We start from the raw sequence: 25,813 nt of genomic DNA, 5'->3' as shown, positions 1-25,813 counted from the left end.
AGCGCGGGAGCCCCCTGCTGGAGGCGGGACGCGCTGCAGCCAATGGGAGAGCGGGGAACGCGCGCTGTGGCGCCCCCTGTCGGCCGCGGGGAGGAACAGCGCGGGGCGGGGCGGGAGGGGACGGAGTGCGGGGACAGGGAGTGGGGACAGAGAATAGAGACAGGGTATGGGGACAGGGAGTGGGGACAGGGAGTGGGGACAGAGAATAGGGACGGTATGGGGACAGTGTGATGGGATAGGGCATGGGGACAGAGTATTGGGACAGGGTATGGGGACAGGGAGTGCAGGCAGGGATTTGGGGACAGGGAGTGGGGATAGGACGTGGGGACAGAGTATAGGGACGATATGCGATATGGGAACAGAGAGTGGGACAGTGTGATGGGGTAGGATATGGGAACAGAATAAAGGGACGGGGCATGGGGATGGGGTACAGGGACAGAGTATGGGGACAGGGAACGGGGACAGTATAAAGGGACAGGGCACGGGGACAGGGCAGAATAAAAGGACGGGGCACGGGGTGGGGACATTATAGGGACATTATAGGGACAAGGCGCTGTGGCATCGCCCCCCGTCCCGCACCGCCCCTGCATTCCTTCCCCGTGCGTCATCTGGCGGGGGGGGCGAAGCTGGAAGCTGCGCTCACGCAGCGCTGTTTGTTCACCCCGAGACGGTGCGGGATGGGGGAGGGGGGGTGGCTGCACGGGCGTGCGTGCAAACACACGTACACACATGTATGTGCACGCACACACGTGCATATGGCCGCACACACACACACGTATGTGCATGCAATCCTCCTCCCCCCCCCCTCCGATCCAAAATCTCTACTGCAAACCCAACCCCCGGGCTCCCTCCCGGTACCGCCCCGCTCCTCCCCGCACGGCCCCGGGAGCGCCGGACGACTGATCTGCGGGCGGAGGGCGCGACCCCGCCCCGAGCAGAGCGGGGGGGTCTTGAAGAAGTTGGGTGAGTGCCGGGGCAACGTGGTCGGGGGTCTCAAAGGGTGGGGGAGTCTCCTTGGTTGGGGGTCTTCATGGTCAGCAGTGTCCCCCATGGTCGTCATCCCCATAGCTGGGGGTCTGTGTGGTTGGGGGGTCCAAAGGTTGGAGGGGTTCCCTGTGATCAGAGGTCCCCACGGTCAGGGGTCTCCTTGGTTGGAGTTCCCCATGGTTGGGGGTCCCCATGGTTGGGGGGGTCATCGTGGTCAGGGGAGCCTCTATGGTTGGGCATCCATCGGTTGGAGGTCTCCATTCATGGAGTTCCTCATAGTTGGGGGTCCCCATGGTAAGGAGTGTATTCCATAGTCAGGGTCCCCACAGTTGGGAGTCCATGTGGTTGGGGGGTCCAATGGTTGGAGGGGTTCCCCATGGTCAGGGGTCCCCATGGTCGGAGGTCCCCATGGTCGGACATCCCCATGGTTGGGGGTCCCAATAGTCAGAATTCCCATAATTGGAGTTTCTATGTGGTTGGAGTTCCCTCTAGTCAAGGGGGTCCCCATGGTCAGGGGTCTCCGCAGTCGTGGGTTCCTATAGTTGGGGGTCTCCGTGGTCAGGGATCCCCACGGTTGGAGTTCCCCATGATTGAGGGTCCCCATGGTCAGGGGTGTCCCTATGGCCTGGGATACCCATGGTCAGGGGTCCAGTGTTTGGGTTCCCATGGTTGGGAACAGCCATTTCCCACCACAAGAGCAGTGCATGGCTGCTGGGGCTGTTCTCAAGGAGCAGTTCCAAAAAATAAATAAAACGGAGGAAATAATTTCATGGAGAATGGACGGAAATGTCCCGTCAGAGCGGGTATGTGGCCACCGCCAGCCTGGGGAAGGGTTGGAGCTGTGCAGGGCGGGTGGCAGCCCCGCTCCTGGTGCTCCCACACTGGATTGCAGCAGCCGAGCTGGCATTGCACAGCTCTGGCCAAGAGCTCTGCATTGTGAGCACAGCTCTGTGTCCACAGCTTGGCCGTGTCCCATCCCTCCCGGCTGCACAGTGTGAGAGAAGCTGACCGCAGTGGCCATCCCATCCCATCCCATCCCATCCCATCCCATCCCATCCCATCCCATGATGTCTGTCCTGTCCTGTCTGTGCCATCTCATAGTGTTTGCCCCACCCCACTCCACCCCACCCTACCCTACCCCATCCCCTCTGCCCCATCCCATCCTGGCTGTCCCATCCCATGTCACCCTGTCCTGACTGTCCTATCCCATCGTATCTCTCCCACCCCATCTGACCCATCTTGTCATGTCTGTCCTGTCCCATCCCATTACATCTTGTCTGTTCCATCCTATCCCATCATGTCTCTCTCATCCCATCCCCATCCCCATCCCCCATCCCATTCCACCTCATCCTGTCTGTCCCATTCCCATGCCATCCTCATCCCATCCCATTCCGTCTCATCTCATCCCCATTCTCTCATCCCCATTCCATCCCCATCTTACCTTAACCAACCCCATCCCACCCCATTCCCACCCACTCAATTCCATCCCATCCCATCCCGCCCCATCCCACCCCACCTGTCCCATCCCACATAACCCTGTCCCATCCTGTCCCCCTGCAGGTCTGTCAGAGGATGAGGACCTCCAGCTGATGCTGCAGGGCTCCCTGCTGCTCAAGGTGACCTCACGGCGGGCGAAGGAGCGGCGGTACCGCCTGCAGGAGGATGGGATCACTGTGGTGTCTGAGCGGCGCTTCGGGCGCATGGCCTCCAAACACAGCTGTGAGTGCTGGCACTGGGGCTGGGGGCCCTGGTGTGGGTTTGCATGGCCCCCAGTATGGCCAGGTGGGCTAATCCTAACCCTAACCCTAACCCAGACCCCATATGGGACCCCGACTCCAACCTTAGACCCCTCTTGGTGATGCCCTACGGTCCCCATCTGAAAACAGGCTTTGCCCCCCAGCCGTGGACCAGTGCCTCCCAGTGCATCCCATTGCATTCTATTTTATTCCATTGCCTGCCTGCACCCTGTGTGTCCATTGCCTCCCAGTGCATCCCAGTGTACCCCCTTGCATCCCGGTACATCTCAGTGCCTTCCACTGCATCCAGTGTATTCCTTCATCTCTCTGTGTATCCAGTACCTCCCATGGCCTTCCAGTGCCTCCCAGCGTATATCCCATTGCATCCCGTTCTATTCCATTCTATCTCATTGCATCCCATTGCATCCCAGTGCCTCCCAACGTATCCCATTGCATCCCAGAGTAACCCACTGCATCCCAGAGCCTCCCAGCGTATCCCATTGCATCCCAATACCTTCAGTGCATCTCACTGTATCCCATTGGGTCCCATTGCTGCCCATTACATCCCATTGCATTCCAATGCCTCCCAGTGTATCCCATTGGATCCCATTGCCTCCCAGGGTATCCCATTGCATCCCCGTGTATCCCAGTGCTTCCCAGTGTGTGTCCTATTACAGGACAGAGCCTCCCATTGCATTCCACTGCATCCCGTTGGATCCCATTGCATCCCAATTTATCCCTTTGCATCCCAGTGCCTTCCAGTGCATCCTATTGCATCCCCATGACTCCCATTACGTCCCCTTGCATTCTGTTGCATCCCAGTGCCTCCCCATATACCCTGTTCTATCCCATTGCATCCCAGTGCCTCCTAGCATATCCCATTGGATCCCATTGCCTCCCACTGCATCTCATTGCATCCCCATGACTCCCAGTGCTTCCAATTGCATCCCAGTGCCTCATAATGCATCCCATTGCATCTCAGTGCATCCCATTGCGTCCCAGTGCATCCCAGTGTCTCTCACTGCATCCCAGTGTATACCATTGCATCCCACTCCATCCCATTCTTTCCCATTCTATCCCATTGCATCCCAGTGCCTCCCATTATATCCCACTGCATCCCACTGTATCCCATGCATCCCACTGCCTTCAATGTATCCCACTGCGTCCCAGTTCCTTCCATTGCATCCCACTGCATCCCAGTGCCTCTCACTATATCCTATTGCATCCCAGTGCCTTCAGTGTATCCCACTGCATCCCATTGCATCCCATTGCATCCTATTGCATCCCAGTACCTCCCAACATATCCGATTTCATCCCAGTGCCTCTTATCGCATCCCATTACAGCCCATTGCATCCCAGAGCCTCCCCCTGTATCCCATTGTATCCCATTGCACCCCAGTGCCTCCCAGTGCCTCCCGGTGTATCCCAGTGGATCCCAGCACCTCCCATTGTATCCCATTGCATCCTGGTGCCACCCAGCATAACCCATTGTATCCCATTGCACCCCAGTGCCTCCCAGTGCCTCCCGGTGTATCCCAATGGATCCCAGCACCTCCCATTGTATCCCATTGCATCCTGGTGCCACCCAGCATAACCCATTGCATCCCATTGCGTCTCTTTCCCTCCCATTACATCTCAGTTGCATCCCATTTCCTCCCATTGCCTCCCACTGTATCCCATTGCATCTTAATGCCTCCCTATATACCTCATTGCATCCCAGTTCCTGCCATTGCATCCCAGCACTTTTCAGTGCCTTCCAGTGCCTCTCAGGGTGTCCCACTGCCTCCCGTTTCCTCTCTGTCTGGGATTCGCGTCTTTGGTGCAGCCCACGGGGACATTAGTTGGCTCTGGTGTCCCCATATGACGCTCATTGGAACCATCCCTTTGTGTCCCCGCAGTCTCCGTTGCACACATTGTGTCGGTGCACCGGGGGCACCACTCGGAGGGGCTGCGCCGGTACGGCTGTGCCATCCCTGAGTGGAACTGCTTCACCATCACCTTCGAGGGCGGGCGCAGGAACCTGGACCTGGGGGCACGGGATGAGGACGTGGCACTGCGCTGGGTGCGGGGGCTCCGCACGCTGCGGGGGAGGCTGCGGGGCATGAGCCAGCGGGAGAGGCTCGAGCAGTATCCTATGGGGGTCCTGGGAACAGCCTGGGGACATCTTGGAGACATCTAGGGACATCTCGGAGACATCTAGGGACATCTCATGGACAACCTGGGGACATCGTGGAGGCATCTGGGGGACAGCCTGAGGACAGCTTGGCAACATCTCATGGGGATGTGTTGGGGCAGCTTGGGGACAGTTTGGAGACCGTGGGAGTAGCTTGGAGACAGCCTGGGGACATCTTGGAGACATCCAAGGGCATCTCATGGACAGCCTGGAGACATCGTGGGGACGTGTTGGGGATAGCTTGAGGACAGTTTGGGATACTGTGGGGATAGTTTGGGCACAGCCTGAGGACATCTTGGTGACATCTCATGGACAGCCTGGGGATGGTCTTGGGACATGCTGGGAACATTTGTGGACATCTTGGGGACAGCCTGGGTGTATCTTGGGGACCTCCTGAGGACAGCTTGGGACAGCTTGGAGACAATCTGGGGATATCTTGGAAACATGTTGGGAACAGCTTGGGGACAGTTTAAGGACATCTTGGGGCAAGCTTGGGGCAGCCTTGGGATATCTTGGGGATATGTTGGGGACAACCTGGGGATAGTTTGGACGCTTTCCTGAACACAGCACAGCTGGATCCATGGCATGCTGCAGCGTGCCGATAAGGATAAGGACAACAGGATGTGCTTCCAGGAGGTGCAGATCATGCTGCGCATGGCCAACATCCACATGGACAATGCCTACGCCCACCAGCTCTTCAAGGTACTCTCTGTCACCTGATGTCCCTGTCTGTCACCAACCAGCCTAATCCAGAGGATAGAGGGCTGGGGACGATGACAGAGGGGACATGACCCACACAGATCCATAACCCAGGGGATGGGGGACTGGGGACAATGACAGAAGGACATGACTCACGCAGACCCAAGGTGACACATGAGGCCCCAAGATCCCCCTGTTGGGATGGGGACAAAGAGTCACTGGGTGTCACCATGCCACCTCCATGGTGGTCAAGGCAGTGAAGAGGTGGAAGACACCCAACGGGACTTGCACATTCCATGGGTGCCCCTGGGTAGCTGAGACTCCCAAACATCCCAGCCCAGGTGGGTCCTTTGGGGTTAGGGTCAATGGCTGCCGTCCCATAGGAATGTGACCACTCTGGTGATGGGCGGTTGGAGGACCAGGAGCTGGAGGACTTCTGCCGGCGGCTGCTGCGGCGCCCGGAGCTGGAGGAGCTCTTTGGGCACTATTCTGGTGAGGACTGCGTGTTGTCAGCCGAGGAGCTGCGGGATTTCCTGCAGGACCAGGGCGAGGAGGGCACCCTACACCAGGCCTGTGCCATCATCTGTGCCCATGAGCTCAACGAGAAGGGTAGGGATGGGGACGTCCCTACTGGAGGGTGGGTGGCCGAAGGGCAGAATGGGTGCCATGGGGACATGCTGGTGGCCACAGTGTGGGCTTGAGGTTCTCCAGGGCTGGACAGACTGTCTCTTTGTCCCTTTGTCCCCCTCACCCTTCCATGGAGGTGGCCTTGCCCTATCTTGGTTGTGGACATGAAGGTTGGGATGGACACCAAGGGACCTCCATGTGCCCTATTGCCATCCCAAGGGTGAATGTGGCACTGCCATGGGGCAGCAGGTTGGGAGCAGTCACCCCCATGTCCCTGTAACCAGCAGGATGTGGGAATACACCAAGGGACTTCCATGTGCCTTATGTGCCACAGTGCCAACCCAAAGGTGAATATGCCAGGAGATAGCAGGAGGAGATGGGATACCAAGGGGACATTTGTGCCTTAGTGCCCTGTCAAGTGGGGGACATTGGGGTGAGGACAGAGGATCTCCACCTCTTGTGGGTGCCACCATGCCATGTCCATGGTGGTCAAGGCAGTGAAGGGATGGAGGACACCCAATGAATGGGACTTGCATGTCTCCTGGGTGCCACAGTGCCTGGGGTGAGCATGGCACTGCCAGGGAACATCCATATGGGGACAACCCGTGAGATGCCACCTTTGCCACCTCCCCCAGCCCGGCAGCAGGGCCTGATGACACTGGATGGCTTCACGATGTACCTCCTGTCAGCTGCTGGTGACATCCTCAACCAGGAGCATACTGAGGTACACCAGGACATGAGCCAGCCCTTGTGCCACTACTTCATCTCCTCCTCCCATAACACCTACCTGACCCGCAACCAGATTGGAGGCACCAGCAGCACTGAAGCCTATGTCAGGTGGGTGCCATGAGGTGGCCCGGGCAACACAAGTACTGATCCAGTGGTGGTGGACTGGGTGACCTGGGGACTCACTGGATGATGTGAGTGACACGGGGTGACATGGGGACTCATCCTGCGGTGTAGGGCACTGATGATGGGATGCCGTTGTGTGGAGCTGGACTGCTGGGAGGGTCCCGATGGGGAACCCATCGTCTGCCACGGCCATACATTCACCTCCAAAATCCTCTTCCGTGATGTCATCGAGGCTATCCGCGATTGCGCCTTCAAGGTAAGGCTGGTGCCATCAGCCCTGGGTTGGGCTTTGGGTGCTGGTGCTCAGTGCTGCCCACTCCCATCCCCATCTCCTAGCGATCGCCGTACCCCGTCATCCTCTCGCTGGAGAACCACTGCGGGGTAGAGCAGCAGGCCACCATGGCGCGGCACATGAAGGCCATCCTTGGGGACATGCTGCTGACACAGCCCCTGGAAGGACAAGACCCCGGTGTCCTCCCATCCCCAGAGGTAAGGCCATCTGTTGTGGTGTCCCCATGTCCCCAAGCAGCTGAGCTTGGCTCTTCGTCCTGCAGCAGCTGAAGGGGAAAGTCCTGGTGAAGGGCAAGAAGCTGCCAGAGCTGCAGTGTGAGACCTGCAGCGTCACCTCCATCCCGGATGAAGAGGAGGAAGAGGAGACAGAGGAAGAGGACAGGCTGCAGGTTGTCAATTTTTTGGGGTCTCCATCACCTTGGGGTCTCTATCATCTTAGGCTGTCCATGCTTTGGACTAATGTTTTGGGATGTTAGTTGTGATGGGATGTGAATTGTCCTTTGCTTTGGGGTATTTGACATCTTGGGTTGTCCATTGCTTTGGGGCCTCCATCGCTTTGGGGTGACTCCACAGGCCAAAGATGCTTCACATGTGGCCCCAGAGCTGTCAGCCATGGTGGTGTACTGCCAGGCCACCCCCTTCCCTGGCCTGGCCCAGGCCCTGCAGCAGCCCCGGCCCTATGAGATGTCCTCCTTCAGTGAGAGAAAGGCTCGGAAACTCATCAAGGAGGCAGGTAAGGGCAGTGGGATGGGGACAGTGGGTCAGGGACAGAGATGAGGACAGAGCTGCTCTGGCCTCTCCAGGACACAAGGTTGTGGTTCTGGGTTGCTGAGGTGGCCCCGGGCTGGGTTTGGCATTGGCACAGGATGCTCAGGACTGGTTGGAATGGGGGCTCTGGTGGAAAGGTCAGCATTTGGGATCTGGCGTTTGGGTGCAGTGTGTCTGTTTGGGATCAGGTCTGGGGTTGGGATGAAGTTCAAGTTTTGTGGTCCATTGGCATCCAGACTCAAGGTCGGGGTCTGAAGTTTGGGGACAGGTTTTGGGATCAGGTTTTGAGGTCCGTGGCACCATGTGGCCCCCACCCCACCCAGCTGTCCCACTCAGGCCCCACGTTTGTGCACTACACCTCCCGGCAGCTGAGCCGTGTCTACCCTTTGGGATTGAAGATGACCTCCTCCAACTACAACCCCCAGGAGATGTGGAACGCCGGCTGCCAGCTGGGTGAGCCCTCAGCCCCATACGTCTCCTGAAATGCAGCATCCACCCCAATGGCCCCATCTCTGTCCCTGCAGTGGCCCTCAACTTCCAGACGCCAGGCTATGAGATGGACCTGAACACCGGGCGCTTCCTGGGCAATGGGGGCTGTGGTTATGTGCTGAAACCCCAATTCCTGCGCAGCCCCCACAGCGGCAGCCCCCACCCGCTAGTGTTGCGCATCAGGGTGAGGGTCCCCTACTGCTGCCACCTGTCACCTGTCACCATATGGGTGACACCAACCCGTATCCAGCTACGTGTCACCTGCCACCCCTTCCCAAAGTCCCTTCCCACAGGGACCCCCACGGTGCCACTCTGTTCCCCTGCTGTCCCCAGGTCATCACGGCACAGCAGCTGCCAAAGCTGAACCGGGAGAAGCTCAGCTCCATCGTGGACCCATTTGTTAGAGTGGAGATCTATGGGGTGACGGCGGACTGCAGCAAGCAGCAAACTGCCTACAGGAGCAACAATGGTGATCCCATTATAATCCCCATTTCTCTCAGTGCATGTCAGCCCAGTCCCATTATGGTCCCCATTCCTCGCAGTGCATCTCAGCCTGATCCCATTATGGTCCCCATTTCTTTTAATATACCCCATCCTGGTCCCACCTTTTCCTCCAGTATATCCCAGTGCCATCCCATTCCACCTGGTACATCTCAACTTGTCCCATTATGATCCTCATTCCTCTCAGTACATTTCAACCCGGCCCCAGTTTGGTCCCCATTCCTCCCAGTACATCTCAGCCTGACCCCATTATGGTCTCCGTTCCTCCCAGTTCATCTCAGCCTGCTCCCAGTATACCCCATTCCCTGGGCAATGACCCCCCTTGACGCACTCCTGTAGGCTTCAACCCACGCTGGGAGGAGACGCTCACGTTCCAGCTGCGGGTCCCTGAGCTGGCGTTGGTGCGCTTCGTGGTGGAGGACCACGACAGCACCTCCTGCAATGACTTTGTGGGGCAGTTCACACTGCCGCTGGGCAGCATGCGAGAAGGTGGGTGCCCCCCTACTGGGGGAGGGGACAACCCCGTGTCTCCTACGCAATGTCTACTCTGTCCCCAGGGTACCGCCACATCCACCTGCTCTCCAAGGATGGCGCGTCCCTGGCCCCTGCCACGCTCTTTGTGCACGTCACATGCAAACGCCCATGATGTCCCCATGGCCAACGCGCTCCTGAACGGGGTGCAGGGACAGAATGGGGACACTGCTCTCCAGCCAGGGTGACAGCAGGGCTGCCTGGGGTCTCCAGTGGGGTAGAGGACCCTGTCTGTGTCCCATTTGCTGGCGCTCACACCCCACTTATCCCCTCTGGCTGAGACCAGGAGGAGATGGGGACATGGTGACAACCAGGACAGGGTGGCCCAGCCACCACGTTCCCAATGCATCTGCAGGGATATGACGGTGACAGCAGCTTCACCAGCTCCATCCCGACTCCTTTGGGCTGCAGGGATGGTGCCTGCCACAACGTCCCCAAGGAGACCCTGCCACCACAGCCGTGGTGCAAACGTGGTTTGGTGCTTGAGAACTGTTGACAGAGATTTGTACCCAGTGCCCAGTGGGTTGAATAAACATTTATTGAACAGCTTGTCCCGCGTCCCCTTCACTGCTGTCACCTGCAGGAGGGGTGGCTTTGGGGACTAAGGGAGGAGATGCAGGGGGAAATGGCTGAGCCCCCTTTTTCTGATGCTCTCCCCAGTGCTGGGGGCTTGTTGAAGCCTGATTCACCCCACTGTCCCACAGCCCCAGAAAGTCCCACGTGCTCCCAGCTCAGAACTCGCAGCTGATGTCCCCATCGCCACTGCAGGGCGGCTCTTGGCTCTGTGGGGCACAGGAGGGGATGCAGAGCTGCTTGCATAGTAGGGGGACAGGGACACTGGGAGTGCATAGATGGGCACGTGCAGCTTTGGAAACCTTTGGCGTGGAGATCGAGAGCAATAGGGTGATGGAAACAGATGTCTTCTCGGAAAAAAGGGTTCCATGGACGAATCTGATCCTGATTCTGAGCCTGTGCAGGAGGCACTGGGATGGTGGGAGAGGCCGAGCCCCCAGGAAGGCTGATGGCACGTTGTAGGGCATGCAGGCTGGACTTCGATGGCGTGGAGAGAAAAACATCTGAGCACAGTGCGCCGAGGTGGCATGGGGTGGCAGATGTGGATGTGCTCCAAGCTGGGTCCCCTGCATCTTCGCCCTGAGGGTTCAAGTCTCCGAGGCTGGGGAGGAGAAGGGACAAGGCATTGCTTGCACAAATAGCCCTTAAAACCAAATACTGAGGTGTTCCCAAGCAGGGAGGGATGGCACCAAGGAGCAGGTGGTAGCCTTCAGCAGCTGAATGCATTCGTGCCAGTTTGGAACAGGAAAGATTTAAAATATATATAATATATACTTTTATTATTCACCCGTTAACTCCATTATATGCCAATCATGAGCTAGTTTCAGCAGTTACATTCCCTTGATCATGTCTTTAGGAGGATGCAATTAATTCAAAACAAAGGAGAGCACTGCCGGTGCCTGGGGATGCAGTTGGTGACATCAGTCGGGGCTGGCAGGGCTGGCTCACTTCCACGTGGGGCCACGTTCAGCCAGGCCAGGCTCCTCGGTGACACCGTGCCATCCTCACAGGGTCACTTACTGCAACACCAGTCCAACCTGGGGAGCAAAGAGATGTGGGTTGCAAGCGACAAGTGACTGTCTCCTACCTCAAACCCAGCCTGGATGGATGGAACTCCCTGCCCATTGCTGCTGGGAGGGCTGCAGCCCCAGACCCACCAGCTCTCCCGGTGAGGAGCTGCTCAAGCAGCCCTGCAGAGAATCTCTGGGAGCTCAGTGGTGGAGCAAAGCTGCACTGAGGTGCGTGGATTTGTACCCTGTGGGAGCTGCGTGACTCAGATCAGCCCGGACTTCACAGCTGGACGAGGTGTCAGAAATCCCTAATTCCACACCCCTAAGGAGCTGTCTGCAGGCTCTCCTGCCTTTTGGGATGGCAGAGATCCTAATGAATGCCATTAGTATTAATGAGCTGTCATGATGCCACGTGGGCAGGCTGCAGGAGCACTGTGCTGCACAGCAGGACGGCTCGTGGCTCTCCAGGGCTACACCCAGTGTGGTTCCCATCCCACTCAGGACTCCCAGTGAGTAGGATGGATGCTGAACCACAATGCTGTGCAGTGGAGCAGTTCAGCTCCCTCCAGAGGGGCTCTTGTTGGTATTGTCCCACCATGGTGTCCTGCACCAGGCTGACACATAGCCCATAGTGCTGCACACTGGCATTCAAGACACAGAGAAGGGTCTATTGTGCTCACAGGTGTTTATCTGCCAGCCCACAACCTCCTCTCAGCCACAATTCCCCATCTCTGGAGCCCATCCCACAGGTCCTCTGGGCTGGAGGACCCCACTCACCTTCTCCGGTGCCATGCTGGGACATTTCCAATTGTACAGGTAATACTGCAGGTTCCCGTCCCCAATCCCAAACTTCAGCTTCTCCAGGAAAGTTTTGTTTTCCATAAGATCCAGTGCATTGAAGACATCAAATCCTTTCTGTATGAGCAAAACACAAAGCCATCAGCTTATGTGCTGGTCAGTTCTCCCGTGTGTGTGCTTCCTGACCCCTCTCTGGCTCTTTGCACCCCAAAATATGCGGATGATGAGGCTCCAAGCCGCCCAGCCCCGCTGTGCTCACCGACTTGGCGAGGATGAGAGCGTCGCTCATGAGGTCGATGAGAGGCGTTTTGGTGTGGACGTTGTAGAAGGAGTAAGCAGCTTTCAGGCTCTTGTGGGTCGGGTGGTTCATGATGGTGGAGGGGAGCGTGTAGAAGCTCAGGAAGTCTGTCACCTCCCCTGGGGTGCTCTGAAAGGCAAAAGTGTGACACCGCAGCGTGTCAGGGCTGGGTTAATGACTGCCCAGAGCCTTTAAACTGTAGGATGGGAGCACCGATCTGCTCTCTTCTCTGCTCTCAGACCACCCAGCTCTTTCCTGGAGGGGTGAAACTCTCTAAATTTCCACACGGCATTTTCAGTTTCAGACTGCTGTACATGCTGTATGGATGGGTTTGAAGTTATGGCCTTGGACTGGATTTCATATGCGTCACTTAGTTTCTCCCTCCTCTGCAAATGCCCTTTTAGTTTCCCTGCCATAAAAATGTGGAGATGTGGCACTTGGGGACGTGGTTGATGGGCATGGTGGGGATGGGTTGGGGTTGGACTCGGTAATCTTGAAGGTCTTTTCCAACCATAACGATTCTACAATTCTAAGGGCTCCCTGAGAGCTGGGGCAGCTCTCTCTACATGGGAAGCAGCACCCTGCAGCAGCTCACACCAAGATGATCCCAAGAAAACAGCTCTGCCTCATTCCTCCCCCTCACCTCCACCACGAAGGTGTCGATGATGTTCTCCTGAGGTAGGAACCAGTGCTCCACCTCCTCTCGGCTCATGACAGGCGTCAGGTGGAAATGCTTCAGGTACTCCGTCAGGAGCTTGTGCACTGCAGGGATGTCTTTGTGCTCCATTGGCCGCAAGCCCGGAGTCTTGGGGGTCTGCAGAAAGCAGGAAAAGTCGTTTGCACCACTTATAGGGCAGCTCTGTCCCCAAAGGACTGCCTTCACTCCCCAGATGCCTCTGAGCTGAGATGTGGGTCTGACTTTCTGCTCAAAAAGCAACAGCTATGGAAAAGCAGCTTTCTCCAAATGAAACAAGCAGCTCCCACCACCAGAAGGAAACAAACAAGGGCAGGGCAGGTGGTGGCAATCTGAACACTTTGTTTTTCTCCTCTATCCAGATGGGGAAGTTCCCCAGCAGGACAACGGCGGCAACAGAACCCATCAGTGTGACTGAGGAATGAGGGACTGACCCAACTCAAGGTCACTGTGAGGCTGCGTTTGGACAGATGAGGGCTGTCACATCTGCATTCCTGTTCTACCAGGAGGACGGGATATGAGTCACCGTGAAACAAAAGATCACAGGGGTCCTGTGGTTGCAAGGAGTCACCCTCAAAATGCAGGTACCCAGGTAAAATAAGCAATGATTAAATAAAACCTAATGGCTTGATAAAGCTATTTACTATATAAACCAATGCCCGTTCTCCGTGAAGAGGTTTCAGCCTCAGCTGAGGTCTGTGTGTGTCCAACTCCCAGCTCACCCACCTCGGGCAACCGGTAAAGCTTCATGGTGCGTTGCATAGTCATGTTTCTGCTCAGGTGGGAGAATTTGACCTCGATGAGTTTCCGAGGATTCAGGGAGCGGTGCCAGTACCTGCACAAACACATCTGCTGGGGGAGATTGTTCGTGGGCAGCGGGAAGGAGCATAAGGTTCTCAAAGCTGCCATGAGAGGGCAAGCAAGAACACTGCAAAGGGATGGCCGGGAGCTCCAGGAGAGAAAAACAAGAGCGTGTGCTGCAGAGCCTCCTGCCTTGTGATAAAGGAGCAGCTTAAGCAAAGCTGCTGGGATAATCCCTGAAGGACACTGCAGGGAGGAGAAACCTGGGCTGGAGCTGACGTGTGCTGCCCCAGGGAGTCCCACACCGATAAGTGCAGCCATCCCCATCCTCTGCAGCACAGCAAGGGACGGTCTGCAGAGATTTTCATCAGTCCTAAATCTTTTCAGAGAACTGGAGCTCACCTGCATGTCCCCACAGGCTTCGGCAGCACCACTCCTGCTGTGTAAACAGCCTGAAAGATCCCCTCCAGGTGAACCCTCCGCGTGATCTCACGGATCAGGACCGGAGCCACTCGTTTTGAACGCAGCTTTTTGTGGACGCACAAGAAGTTTATCTCCACCATCTTCTTCTCTCTGTGGAAAGAAACAATGCAGAGCATGAGACCCAACTGTGCTGACCGGGATCCAACGCCCTGAGCAATTTAATTCCAGCTCCCCTGAGACACAGACAAGTCCCACGGGAGGTCAAGAGGCAAGGTCTGGCTTTGGAGTGCTCTTTGAAGCTGCCACACAAGGTTTTCCCAGGAAATAGTTTCCAACCAGCCCTGCAGGATTTCTGTAAGGCAGAGCTCTACGTTCATCTCACTCATGGTGAAAACAGCCCTCAGGGCTGTTAGCTACATGGCATCCTTGCACAGAACCTTGCAGCCCATCCTAAATATCCCCCACCTTGTCCTCCAAGCAGCCAAGCATCTCCATGGCTGCAGGGCATCGACCTGGAATGCCACCAAGGGACAGGATGAGAAACTCCTGTGAGCAGAACTTACGTTTCGTAGATGTGGATGGTGGCAGGAATCGCACTGATAAACCCAACCAGCTTCTTGCTGGAGACCACTCTGACACCACAGTGCCACTGGGGCAGCCAGCCTGGGGGACGCAGCGCCCTGGAGGAGAGACACACGCTGGTCATCACAGCACACCCAAGGTTCTACGTGCACCTCCTGCTGCCTCCTGCCTCCCTGAAACATCCCAAAACCTGCTCCAGGCCGCCGAGACACCCAGGCAGGAGGACAAGAGGTGACCACAAAGTGACAGTGCAGGAACACTGGGAGGCATTCCTGCTCCTTCTGGCCAAGGCTACCGGTGACAAAGGAAGAAATCAGCGTTCCTCAATTCATGAACGCCCCAAGGAAACAGCAGCTCAGCTATAACAGGTCTCCAAGTGCTATTGCTGGCAGCATTACTTGGCAGTCACCTTCATCCTGCAGCTCTGGGTCACTGGGAAGCAGCTGCAGTGCTCTGGCCGGGGTTAAGCCCACAGCATCCCGCACCCTCTGCTCTGCGGCTGCGCTGCCACTCACCACAGCAGGAACTCAGGAGAGTAGTCGAAGCGGAACATGTTGTCATCATCTTCCACGTAGTTCTCATTCAGCAGCGTGTACAGCTCCTTCAGCTAAAGGAGAGATCAAGCAGGTCAAGCGAGTTATTCAACCAGCACTGTTCATCTGCTGAAGCCAGCAGCCCTGAACCAGGACCCAGAACACTTCTGGTGTTGCTTCAGCACTCCCAAAATCACTTCCAGCTGTCAAAGCACTGAACCACGCAATGGGGACTCACACACAGAGCTGCCCCTACTCACCACGCCTCTGTCCCCAAGGTCCAGCGCGTCCCAGGTGAAGCCCTGGGGCAAAGTGTATGGCTCCTGGCGGATGTTGTCCTTGTCTGGTTCAACGGGGCCGTGGGTGTTCACCACTTCTCCTGCCAAAGAGAGCAGGGAACTATGAAAATCACCTCCATCCCCACAGCACCTTGTCTGACCGCCCCCACGGCACCTTGTCTGGGCTCTCTGCACCTCCGCCTTCATGCAGGCAAAACAGCCACAGCAGCGTGGCTGTCAAGAGATGCACACCCCAGTGATGAGGAATTGCCTTCAAATGGCACTGAAAAAGTTTCCAGGCAATGAAGAGGCAAACAAAGCCCACAGCAAGAACTGTCCCCACCTCCGCTTCTGGAAGTGCTCATCCATGTAACACTGCATGCCTAAAACACTGAGATGGACAGTGGGGCAGTCAGCCAGAGCACAGTCAGCAGTTTGGTGCACTGTGGCTGTTTGGTGCCTCTCCTTCCCCACCCCTTTCATGCTGTACCTCCCAACTAATGGGGTTTACAGGCACAGAAGTGATGTTTGCCACGTCAGGATCCTCTGGTGAAAGGGGCAAACACAAACTAGGCTTTGCTGCCTCGGTAACCCCGTGCCTTTGGTATTCCACAATGATTTCCCAGCACAAGCACAAAGAGGGACCAAAGCTGGGTATCACTTCCAGCAAACAGCCCTTTGAGACCAAACAAAGCCTCGGACGGGTGCTGACAGCATGAAAAGGGAATCAAACACGGTGTTTGCAGCAAGAGGTGTTGGGAACTGCTTGGTGAAGATTGTGCAGACAATCTGCAGCCACAACAACTTCAGATAAACCTATATACTATGCTCCCATCTTCTGAGAGAGCTTCTTGGGACAGCCTGGGGGCTCTGTGGCACGTACCGAGCTTGGGCACCGGCTGCGTGTCCCAGAACTGGTAGCTGCGCTTGCTGGCCTCCTCCATGGTTTTGGCAGGGCCCTGGCCTACAGAGAAGAGCTCAATGGCTTTCTGAATCTCCTGGATCCTCTCAGCGGGCAAAGAGTTGACCTGAGGGCAAAAAAAAAAAAGGACAAAATGAGGATGCTGAGCTTGTAGGTCTGTGTTTCAGCTCCTCATGAGGACAGCTGGGGGTACCAATAGGGTAGGGACAAACCCTGCACCCCCCATGCTCCTTCCCAAGGCTCTTGCTGCTAGTCCAGGGCAAAGCCAAGAGGGGCAGTCACCCCCTGCTGCTATTCTTATGTTAATTAAACAAAAATCAACATCAGGGAATGTTGTCCAAATGTAGGAAAAGGGGTTTGTTGTGCTGGCAGCCGGGCACGGTGGCACAGAGCGGCCGTTCCCTGCCATCCCCGCTCTGATTTTGGGAAGAGCAGCTGAGAGGCGCCAGTCTGAGCCTTTCAGTGGAGCTGGCTTTGACACCCAGCAACGGGCTGCATTCACCCTGCAGCAACACCTCCCGCAGCAGTGGGAATTCCCATACACTGAGCCAGGAAACCACTCTAAATACGAAGGCTTTCGAGCAGCCAAGTGCCTGAATACAACAGCAGGCAGTGTCAGCACTGGGATAATTTTGATCGCCCTGAAAGGTTTGAGATGTTCACCTTCATTGGCTGGTCCTGAGCCTGGTCGGGCTGATCTCCCCCTTTTTCTTTCTTCCGTTTTGGTTTCTTTTTCTTCTTTTTGGCTCCGCTGTCATTCACTGGACTCAAGCCACTAGGGAACAAAAGAAGCATCATTGCAGCTTTTGGGTTGGTTTGTTTTTGGTGTTGTTTTTTTTGAGGACATTTACACAGTCTCTGAAACACCCTAAGGAAAATAAAAGCTCCCTGTTCCAAGCCCTGGCCTCAGAGTCCCCTTCTTTCTCTTGTTCTCCAGCTGAGGGCCATGCATTGGTTGAGCTTGGAGGTACCTCTGGAGGCACTGGGCCATCTGAGCGGGTGGCCAGGACCAAGGGCTCCCTGTCTCCATGGTTAGAGGCTCCAGCAGCTTCCACACCAGGAGAAACCCCATTGCCAAAGCCAAGAGATCTCTGTGTGTGTGGATACATCCTCAGACCAGGGACCCACACAGCATCACTCCACTCCAAACATCTGCTAACAAGCTCAGCCCAAGTGGTATTATTTTACCAACAAGTAGAAGAGGGGAGAAGAACCTCCCTGATTTATGAGTGAAAATGTCATGAGCAGGAAGAAATCAGAGCTGAGTGTTCCGCATTAGCAGATTTCAGCTGGGCAATGAATGCAGCCCATCAGGCAAAGCACAGAGGAAACGTAATGCAGTAAATGGGAGCTACGCCGGAGTCCTTGGGACTCACAGACAAGCTTGGAGGGATTTTCAATTTAAAACCCACTTAGCAAAGCAAATACCAATGGTTAGAGGTGTTTTCTATTTTAAAGTCCATTTAGCAAAACAAATAGCGTGCCCAATCCCCTCTAACTCCCCAAATTAACCCCCATGCCCTGCATGAATTGCAAACATCCCCAATCGCAGTGCACGGGGCTGCTCTCCATCCCATCTGTCAGTGAACAGACAGCTCTGCCTCGAGCCCACGGCTCTCCCAGATGTGCTCACAGCCTTTTTCCTCTCCTATCTCGTCAACCCAAGAGCTGCTCTGATAGATAACATGGGTGGAGAAAGGCACACCGGCTGCGCTACCAGAACTATCTTGGTACTTAGGGACATGGGCTACTGGCATAGCAGGGAGGAGTTGGGTGGAGCTTGATGATCTTGGAGGTCTTCTCCAACCTTAATGATTCTTGAAAGAGATGATAAGGCACAAGATGAGGTGATGGGAGGCAGCCAGCAGGGTGTCACTGCAGGCAACCAGCCCATGGTGGGGGGAGATGGAACTGCATGAGCTTTAAGGTCCCATCAAACCAAAACCTTTCTGTGATTCCAACTCCTCAAGCACCTCCATGCTTAGAAATCAGAGTGGTGACGGATGAGGAGCTGTGTCTGTCCCACATTTAGATGCTTGAAAATCCTCCTGACAAACGTGTGTGGCTAATTGGGTGCAGGTAATCTCATTAGGCTGTGGGGGCGGGCAGATGGCAGGGACATCACAGTGCAGGGCAGCAACGCATCATCACTGTGATGTGTTCTGCAGCAAACCAGAAACAGCAACGAAACACCGCTTTCACACAAAGGAAATGAGAATAAACATGAAAGTGTGATTCTCTGTTGGAAAATGAACTCTGTGCTTCACCACAGAGAGCCACTTCCCAGCGCTGACACAGAAGCAGGGCGGGGGATGTCAATTCCTCCTTCCTGTCCTTAAAAGGAAAGGAAGTGCTGCTATCGCTCAGTAATAGTGCTGAGTTCCTACAGCCTAGAGCCAAGAGCTGATGGCTCCAAGCACAAACTGGGCACTGGCAGAGGAACAGCCCCAGGCACAGCTCCCAAACACCGCCCCTTTGTGCTCCGTGCTGGGGACAGCACTCACCTCATGCCCTTGCAGATGTGGCACTGGGGGACGTGGGTTAGTGGACATCGGGATGGGTTGAGGTGTGACTGGATGATCTTAGAGGTCTTAATGTTCTATGAGTGGGCATGGAGGGGATGGATCTGGGTTGGACTGGGAGATCTTAGAAGTCTTTCCCAGCCTTAATGTTCCATGAGTGAGCATGGTAGGGATGAATTGAGGTTGGACTGGCTGATCTTGGAGGACTCCTCCAAACTTAATGGCTGTGTGACTTGCTCAACAGCACCCAATTCTTCCTAACCCACGGCTCACTCATCAGCCACCATTCATCTGAACAGCTGTACTGGGAAATCATGCCGAGAAGGCACAGTAACAGTGACTAAATGCCATGTCTGCTCTCTGCTTGGCCCTGGTTCCTGCAAACCTAATCATGTAAGAGCAGAGGAAAAGAGAAACCTTTCCAAGCATGGCTAAACCCATTAAAAGGAGAAATGATGCCACACCCAGGAGGCAAATAAAATAGAAATGCACATCTGTGCTGCTGTAAAATAGCTTCTGTAATATGTCTTGCATGACCTTTTATTACTAGACAGGCAAGATCATTGCTGATGGGGAGAGAAAGGCCCTTCCCAGGATGCAGGTGGGAGCCTGGTGAGGCTGGGATGTGCCATGCAGAGGCACAAAACCTCGGTGTGAAGGGTGTGGGATCACTGCCAGTGTCTGTGCCATCGCTTCACATCTCGTGTCCCCAGCGCTGCTCTGATGGGTGCAAAGCAGGTGGCACTGGGTGGCATGGCGATGCTGTAGGAGCCAGCAGGGGCTGCAGGCAACAGGATGGCACACACCAAAAACACAAAGCACCCAGAATTCGGCATAAAGCTGCAAGAATCCCCGAGGTCTCTGCCCCCCGCCTTCTGCCCAACTTCCATCCACGCCACGATCGGGCCCGACCCCGCAGCTTCAGCACACGCTCTCACTCATAAGAGTGAATGGAAGCTAAACGGCCCGCCCCCAGGCCGACCGACAAGCGGCTCGTCCAATCGCAACGCGCGATGTTATCTGCTGGCCAATCAGCGCGCGCGAGGGGTGGGGCGGCACTGACTTCCCGGCCCTGCCCACCTCAATGGGCCCCGCGGCCGCCCCCGCGCCGCGCTTACCCCCGCTTCGAGCCGCGCTCCGCTTCGTTCTCGCAGTCGCTGCAGTGCTCGTGGTCGTTCTCCTCTGACGACGGCCGCTGAGGCCTCGCCAGCGGCCGCCTCACTGCTGTCTCACTGTCGTCCGCCATCTTGAAACGGGGCCTCGGCGGCTGCCGCACCCCCACAACAAAGCGCGCTGTGATTGGGTGGCGCGCCGCGGGGCATGCCGGGAGCGGTAGTCCGCGAGGGTAGGCGGGGGCCGGGTCGGGAGTGGGCGGGAACTACAACTCCCGTCAGCCTTTGCCGCTCCCCACCCGCTTCCTGCCCGAGTGGTCGGACCGATCCCAATGCGGGCGGCGCTGACTGGCTGAGAGCGCACTCTCAGTTCCTCCCACCCAATCGGCATGAGTTACACTGCGTGGTGCGCGAAGCCGGCAGCGGTGAGTGCGGGAGGGGGCGAGGCTGCGGGTCCGGCTCGGCCCGGCTGAGGGGCCGCGGTTGGGGGTGTGGCTGCGGATTTCCACGCTGAGATCATGATTTATTTTTTGTTTTTTTCTCTTTTAATTTCATTTTCTGTCATTGCCGAGCCCCCGGAGTTGGGCTCGGAGTGAAGTTGGTGCACCTTGGCCTTCAATCACGGCTCCTTGGGATGTGTGCCGTTAGGCCTCTGTTCTGTGTGGTAAAATCATTGAATTCACCACTGTTTTTTGTTTTTTTTCTCTCCTGGTTTTGGCTTTCCTCTTGTTTGTTTGTTTAATTAGTGCAGACCAACACTGCCCCAAACTGCTCTGTTCTGGGGGAAAAGCAGCATCTGGCTCCTGCCCATCTGCAGGAAGGGATGATCAGCCCCTGCGTACAAATCAAATCGTTAAACATTCACACCTCACAGCACGTTGGTACCTCGCACCATGGGTCTCGTCTGGTCCCTGTGGCTGTGCAAGTGCTTACAAACTCCATTGGGCTGCATTTTGGACGCCAGCCTTTCACACTGCTCCTTTACCCCTCAGTAATTCCTGCACCTGTCGGCTCACAGAGGTCTGTAATGGAGGGACAGAAAGAGGTTTGTTGGGAGCACATGACAGAGGGACAGAAATAGATTCACTGGGATCATGTAACAGGACAGAAATAGGTTAGTTGGGACCAGGTCCCAGCTGGGGCCACAGCTTGGGGTTACTGCGCTTAGAAATGCTGTATTTACTTTACATGGGCAGGAGAGTTTTATATTTCTAAACACAGGAGAAGAGTTTCCTCCCCACAAAGCTGGGTACTGATGGCCTGAGCCCCTTCCTCTCCCCCACACCAGCACTGCTCATGTCACAGGGCATAGAACATGTAGAACATCCAGGGCTGGATCCTAACCCAGTCTGAAGGTGAGGGGGGGGTAGGGGGAGGGAATGCCCCATGGAGGTCAGGTGCTCACTTGGCGACAAAGCTCAGGATTTACATCAGCCTCTTGGAGATCACTGATGTTTGTTATGGCTGCCCTCTCTGAATTCCCCCTTCTTGCTGGAGTTAACCCCATCTGTTTGCCAAGAGGAAGGGAAGAGCACACGTGGTGCTGCTGTGGGCTCTGTGTGCCCTCAGCAGCCACAGAGCGAAGTTGCTGGCAGGTGCTGCTAGCTTTTCTCTCTTTCCTCTAACTCCCACTTCCTCCCTCTGCCGAACTGCCTTCAGCTGCTGCTGAGCACATCCAGCCCTCTCCGGGTCCCATCTGTAGGACTCAATCGTGACGCAGGTGTCTTTTTCTAGCAAAAAGGAAGCATTGAAATCACACAGATCGTCAGGGTTTGGAGCAGGTGCCTCTCCAGGAGAGGCTGAGTTTCCCCTGGTCTGGCCAGGAGGAGGATGAGGGGTGGCCAAGAGCAGCCCACCACTCCAGGGATGTGGTTACTAAGGGGATGGAGCCGCTCGCAGCCGATTTGGCAAAGGGCTGAACCGGCCCCAGGGCTATCAGCAGGCACAGGGCTCTGTGTCTGATGCCTGTTTGTGAGCTGACAGCCAGGAGCTTGCTGCTCAGAGCCGTGATTTCTTGCATCCGTCGCGCTGTCCATGCGGTGCGTGCTGCCGATGACAGTGCTGGCTTCCAGGTAGTGCAGAGATGTGATTTACTTGCAGTCTCCTGTGGTCTGCGTCCCGATTATGTCAGAGGTAGCTTGTCTCCTCTTGCTCCCCATCTGTTGAGATCAAGCAGGGCTCACTATCTGTCCTCGTGGGCTGAAGTGCTGGGTGAGTTCTTCCCGTTGTCACAGATCCTGTGTCACCCTGCCAGAACTGTTGGGTGTCCTCTGATTTGGGATGCTGTAGGTGAGGCACAGCCAGAATCCCCGTGCTCTGGGGAAGCCTTGTTTAACCTGGCTCTGTTCTTCAGCGTGGGCACCCAGCTCAGAGGGGTGCCAAGACTCTAATAATGTCTCAGTGACTCCCTGAAAATGTATGACTGGGCTCTGAATGAAGTTGCTTGTTTGGTATAAATATTTGATGAACAAAACAGCCGCGTCCTGGCACGTTTTCAGCTCTCTCTTTCTATTTCAGAGCGCAATGTTCCTGGTCGGGCTCTCGGGTGGAATCGCGTCGGGGAAGAGCACGGTGGTGGCCGTGCTCCGGGAACTGGGCTGTGCCGTGATTGATGCTGATGTTATTGCCAGAGAGGGTTCGTTCTGCATTGCTGATCTTTCTCCCCGATGTTCCCCTGACAACTGGGATTGATGTGCAGTGACGCGCAGACGGCAGAGGGTGCTCTGGGTACATCAGATCTGCTTCCCTCCCATTCCCCCAGCCGATGGGGATGTGTGGAGCAGCTGTCTCAGGGGATTGGAACTAAGATATATTTCTAATAAAATTAAAAAAAAAAAAAAAAGATCATGTCCTAATAACAAACGCCAGGGGAGATCTTATCCTGAGTTTCCCTCTCCAGGAGTGCAATGCAGTCAGTGCTTTCCGGCTTTGAAAGTGAGTTCTTGGCAAAAGAAATGCATTTCTCCTTACTCTGGGTTCCGTGGGCTGATTCGACCTCCTGGCCCCAGGACCTCACCCTGTAACTCAGTTATGCTGGGTGGTATCACTGAGCTGAAAGAATTCCCCCGGTGCTGGGTGTTAATACAGAGAAATCCATCCACAAAATCATTTGTGCCTTAATGTGCTCAAAAAAAAAAAAAAGAGGCTGCAAAGATCTCAGCTCAGAGGGAATTCAGTCTGTGCTCCTGCGCGTCTGCACCTTGCTGCTTAGAAATCCAGGCGTTGGGTCTGCGGCTGAGCAGCGGTGCGGGCTGTATCATTTTGAAGTGCTTTTCTGTTTGTTGAAGAACTTACCATGTAGCCACTCAAAGCTGCGATGCTCTCACGCTTTATTGCACTGTAATTCCCCCGGAGGCGCTGGAAATTTGCTAGAGGTGCTCAGAGCCCTTGGAGGCCATAGGAAAACAGTACGGATGCTTGATGTCAGTTTTCTACCAATCGCTTTGTTCTTCTGCAATTCCTTTTTTATGTGTGTGTGCTCACTGTATGGATCTGCCCCACCCTGAAACGGCCTCAACGTGAAATTCCGATGGAGAAAGAAATTGGTCTTAAAGACTTTTATTAGGTTGGCCCACGGTTACAACCTGTGGCAACGTTCCTGGATTTCTGAGAGGAAATTACATCTGGTTTGCCACTCTCTGTGGCCAGCCTCAGCTTGATCTTAATTACATTTTTATTATTTCATCCTTTCTGTCGGTGATTTTGATGCCCGTTTAACGTCAGAGACCCCCCCAGATACCTGCTGGGAATTGATCTCTGAGGCGCTTGCTGCATTCGTTCTCACAAAGAATTTGGTGGCTGAGGCTAAAAGCAGCAAAACACCTTTGTGACAGCCGGAGCCGGCGGTGCAGCACGTCCGAGGCGGTCGTGGCGCTGAATTAATGTCCCCAGAGCGCTTCGATCCCCAGGTGTCAGCCCTCGGAGGGACCTTGGGCTGAGAGTTTGCAGAGTGCTGCCTGCAGCGCCGGTGCCAGCTGTCTGCCGATGCGTGCTGGCAGGCAGATGCGCTCTCAAGCTCTGTTATTTAATGAGCAAACCTCATTTGAGGCCGATCGCTGATGCAAAAGCTGCCTGTGCTGTGCAGTTGTCTCTGACCTCCGGCTGTTTAATGTTATCAGTGGTGCAGCCCCGCCTGAAGGCCTATCAGCAGATCGTGCGCTGCTTCGGCCCCGAGATCCTCCAGGAGAGCGGAGAGATCGATCGCGAGGCGCTGGGAAACATCATCTTCTCCCACCCGGAGAAGCGGCGGCTGCTGAACGCCATCACCCACCCCGAGATCCAGAAGGAGATGCTGAAGCAAGTCTTGAAGTACTTTGTGCTCGGTAAGGGCGACAGGGGCTGCTGGCTGTCCCCGTGTCAACGTGGAGAAAGGGACAGGGAAGGGGACAGAAGCAGAGCTGAGTGACGGCCTTTGTGCTCCGCCACTGGTGGCCTTTAGCATCGGCGTTTGGAGTATTCATCACTGCCCTTCCTGCCTTTCACTGCTGCCCTTCGCATTCTTCTTCTATGGTTTAAAGTACATCTGCAGGGCCTGAGAAAGGCATTGTGAGGCCTCTTTGGAGATTGCTCTTTGGATAATGTCATACCTTCTGAAATGGCCAAATATTATTCCCCGCTCCCAGCCTCTCTGGGCTTCGATGAAAGCTGCAGAGCACTTTTGGTCTCGATAAGGTGAGAAATGGGCTGACAGCTGTGCTTTCCAAAGTCCCGCTTTTCCCCCTGATAAATATAACAAATGCAGCTGTCAGACTTGGTCTAATCAAATGCCAGATAAGATCACCAGCTGTTTTGGAGGTCTCCGTGTAGACAGAAGGATGTCTTAATAGAGTCAGTCTGGTTTTGTGGAGCTTATCAAAGCTGAGCTGCTTGACAGCTGAATAGGGCTGTGCAGGGACCCCAAGATTTGGGGTGGAAGGAGCGGAAGGCGAGGGAAACAACAGGCAGGAGAGCTGGGAGCCAAAACACTCTGAGTTCTGAACCCGGGCTGCAAAGTCGGAAGGAAGACCCTGTCCTGCCCCTTGGCGAGAGTGCAGTGTGTGTTCAGCAGGCTGCTTTGTCCTCATTAGTCAGGTTTTAATGATTTGGGATAGCTGGATGCTGTCTCCGAGGATTGCTTTGTAAGGAAAGCTCTATTGATCAAGCCATAGGGCAGCAAGAAGCATCTCTAGACAGAGATGCTGGTAAAATGGTGGTTTGCTGGGGGATTGTGCCTTTGTCCAGGCTTTTGTTGCCATGGCCTGGTTGGATGGGGAGCACTGGCTTTGTTTATAAACCAGCAGAGCTGTCTGCAAGGATCTCCTTGCTCTCTTTGGGAAAAGTGAAACTGCTTAGCTAAAGCTTTCTGAAAGGGAAGAAAACTAAGCTGGAAAATGAGCCGGGAAACATCGGCTTAACTGCCTGCAGCCTGGCAGAGCCTCGGACAGCTGAAAGAGAGAAGAGCAAATTCTGCTGTGGGCACTGCTCCCCTGGAGAGGCTGGCGACGACGTGTGACTGCTGCTCCTGCCAGCACTGCACTGCCGCTTCCATTTGAGCTTCTCGTTTCATCTCCTCATTATATTTCTGCAGCTTCACCTTTGGTCTGAGATCATCCAGGTTAGGGTTTCGGTTGTTTT

General features: G+C 55.4%; 3 protein-coding genes across 6 annotated transcripts; 2 read left to right on the top strand and 1 right to left on the bottom strand.

The window, feature by feature from the left end:
- Positions 1 to 250: 250 nt before the first annotated feature.
- On the top strand, positions 251 to 10,200 carry PLCD3 (phospholipase C delta 3). 4 transcript variants are annotated; one of them, XM_010724456.3, is made up of 15 exons: positions 258 to 963; positions 2,548 to 2,706; positions 4,622 to 4,850; positions 5,469 to 5,598; positions 5,979 to 6,204; positions 6,858 to 7,059; positions 7,186 to 7,330; positions 7,411 to 7,563; positions 7,629 to 7,754; positions 7,939 to 8,098; positions 8,470 to 8,586; positions 8,658 to 8,806; positions 8,956 to 9,091; positions 9,463 to 9,612; positions 9,681 to 10,200. In XM_010724456.3, exons 1-15 carry the CDS (start codon positions 678 to 680, stop codon positions 9,767 to 9,769), a joined length of 2,457 nt encoding a protein of 818 aa, XP_010722758.1. In that variant the 5' UTR covers positions 258 to 677; the 3' UTR covers positions 9,770 to 10,200. The 4 variants fall into 4 exon arrangements, 1 of the variants encoding a protein (XP_010722758.1); XR_004162083.1 differs by lacking the exons at positions 8,658 to 8,806; positions 9,681 to 10,200 and having other exon boundaries at positions 251 to 963; positions 8,457 to 8,586; positions 9,463 to 9,604; XR_004162082.1 differs by lacking the exons at positions 9,463 to 9,612; positions 9,681 to 10,200 and having other exon boundaries at positions 252 to 963; positions 8,457 to 8,586; positions 8,956 to 9,087.
- A 778-nt stretch (positions 10,201 to 10,978) lies between these two features.
- Positions 10,979 to 20,380, bottom strand: NMT1 (N-myristoyltransferase 1). The gene is made up of 12 exons (XM_003213004.4): positions 20,207 to 20,380; positions 17,230 to 17,341; positions 16,528 to 16,672; positions 15,627 to 15,745; positions 15,349 to 15,440; positions 14,815 to 14,931; positions 14,231 to 14,401; positions 13,754 to 13,862; positions 12,977 to 13,147; positions 12,295 to 12,462; positions 12,015 to 12,152; positions 10,979 to 11,264 (listed from the first exon to the last, which is right to left on the bottom strand). Exons 1-12 carry the CDS (start codon positions 20,332 to 20,334, stop codon positions 11,244 to 11,246), a joined length of 1,491 nt encoding a protein of 496 aa, XP_003213052.1. The 5' UTR covers positions 20,335 to 20,380; the 3' UTR covers positions 10,979 to 11,243.
- A 69-nt stretch (positions 20,381 to 20,449) lies between these two features.
- Positions 20,450 to 25,800, top strand: DCAKD (dephospho-CoA kinase domain containing). The gene is made up of 3 exons (XM_010724454.2): positions 20,450 to 20,625; positions 22,718 to 22,835; positions 24,319 to 25,800. The coding sequence occupies exons 1-3, from the start codon at positions 20,590 to 20,592 to the stop codon at positions 24,603 to 24,605; spliced, it is 441 nt and encodes a 146-aa protein (XP_010722756.1). The 5' UTR covers positions 20,450 to 20,589; the 3' UTR covers positions 24,606 to 25,800.
- The last annotated feature ends 13 nt before the right edge of the window (positions 25,801 to 25,813 follow it).

This window comes from Meleagris gallopavo, chromosome 29 (genome assembly GCF_000146605.3).
Source record: "Meleagris gallopavo isolate NT-WF06-2002-E0010 breed Aviagen turkey brand Nicholas breeding stock chromosome 29, Turkey_5.1, whole genome shotgun sequence".
Classification (NCBI taxonomy): Eukaryota; Metazoa; Chordata; class Aves; order Galliformes; family Phasianidae; genus Meleagris; species Meleagris gallopavo.
This window is presented reverse-complemented; position numbering and strand designations above follow the sequence as displayed.

Bases quoted from the DNA above. Each gene is read 5' to 3' on its own strand.
- PLCD3 (XM_010724456.3), top strand. From the start codon at position 678: ATGGGGGAGGGGGGGTGGCTGCACGGGCGTGCGTGCAAACACACGTAC. The intron at 6,205-6,857 runs GTAGGGATGGGG...CACCTCCCCCAG, and splicing joins CCATGAGCTCAACGAGAAGG to CCCGGCAGCAGGGCCTGATG. The intron at 9,613-9,680 runs GTGGGTGCCCCC...CTCTGTCCCCAG, and splicing joins GCTGGGCAGCATGCGAGAAG to GGTACCGCCACATCCACCTG.
- NMT1 (XM_003213004.4), bottom strand. From the start codon at position 20,334: ATGGCGGACGACAGTGAGACAGCAGTGAGGCGGCCGCTGGCGAGGCCT. The intron at 12,463-12,976 runs GTGAGGGGGAGG...TTTGCCTTTCAG, and splicing joins TCGACACCTTCGTGGTGGAG to AGCACCCCAGGGGAGGTGAC. The intron at 11,265-12,014 runs GTGAGTGGGGTC...TTTGCTCCCCAG, and splicing joins CCAGCATGGCACCGGAGAAG to GTTGGACTGGTGTTGCAGTA.
- DCAKD (XM_010724454.2), top strand. From the start codon at position 20,590: ATGAGTTACACTGCGTGGTGCGCGAAGCCGGCAGCG. The intron at 20,626-22,717 runs GTGAGTGCGGGA...TTTCTATTTCAG, and splicing joins GGTGCGCGAAGCCGGCAGCG to AGCGCAATGTTCCTGGTCGG. The intron at 22,836-24,318 runs GTTCGTTCTGCA...TAATGTTATCAG, and splicing joins TGATGTTATTGCCAGAGAGG to TGGTGCAGCCCCGCCTGAAG.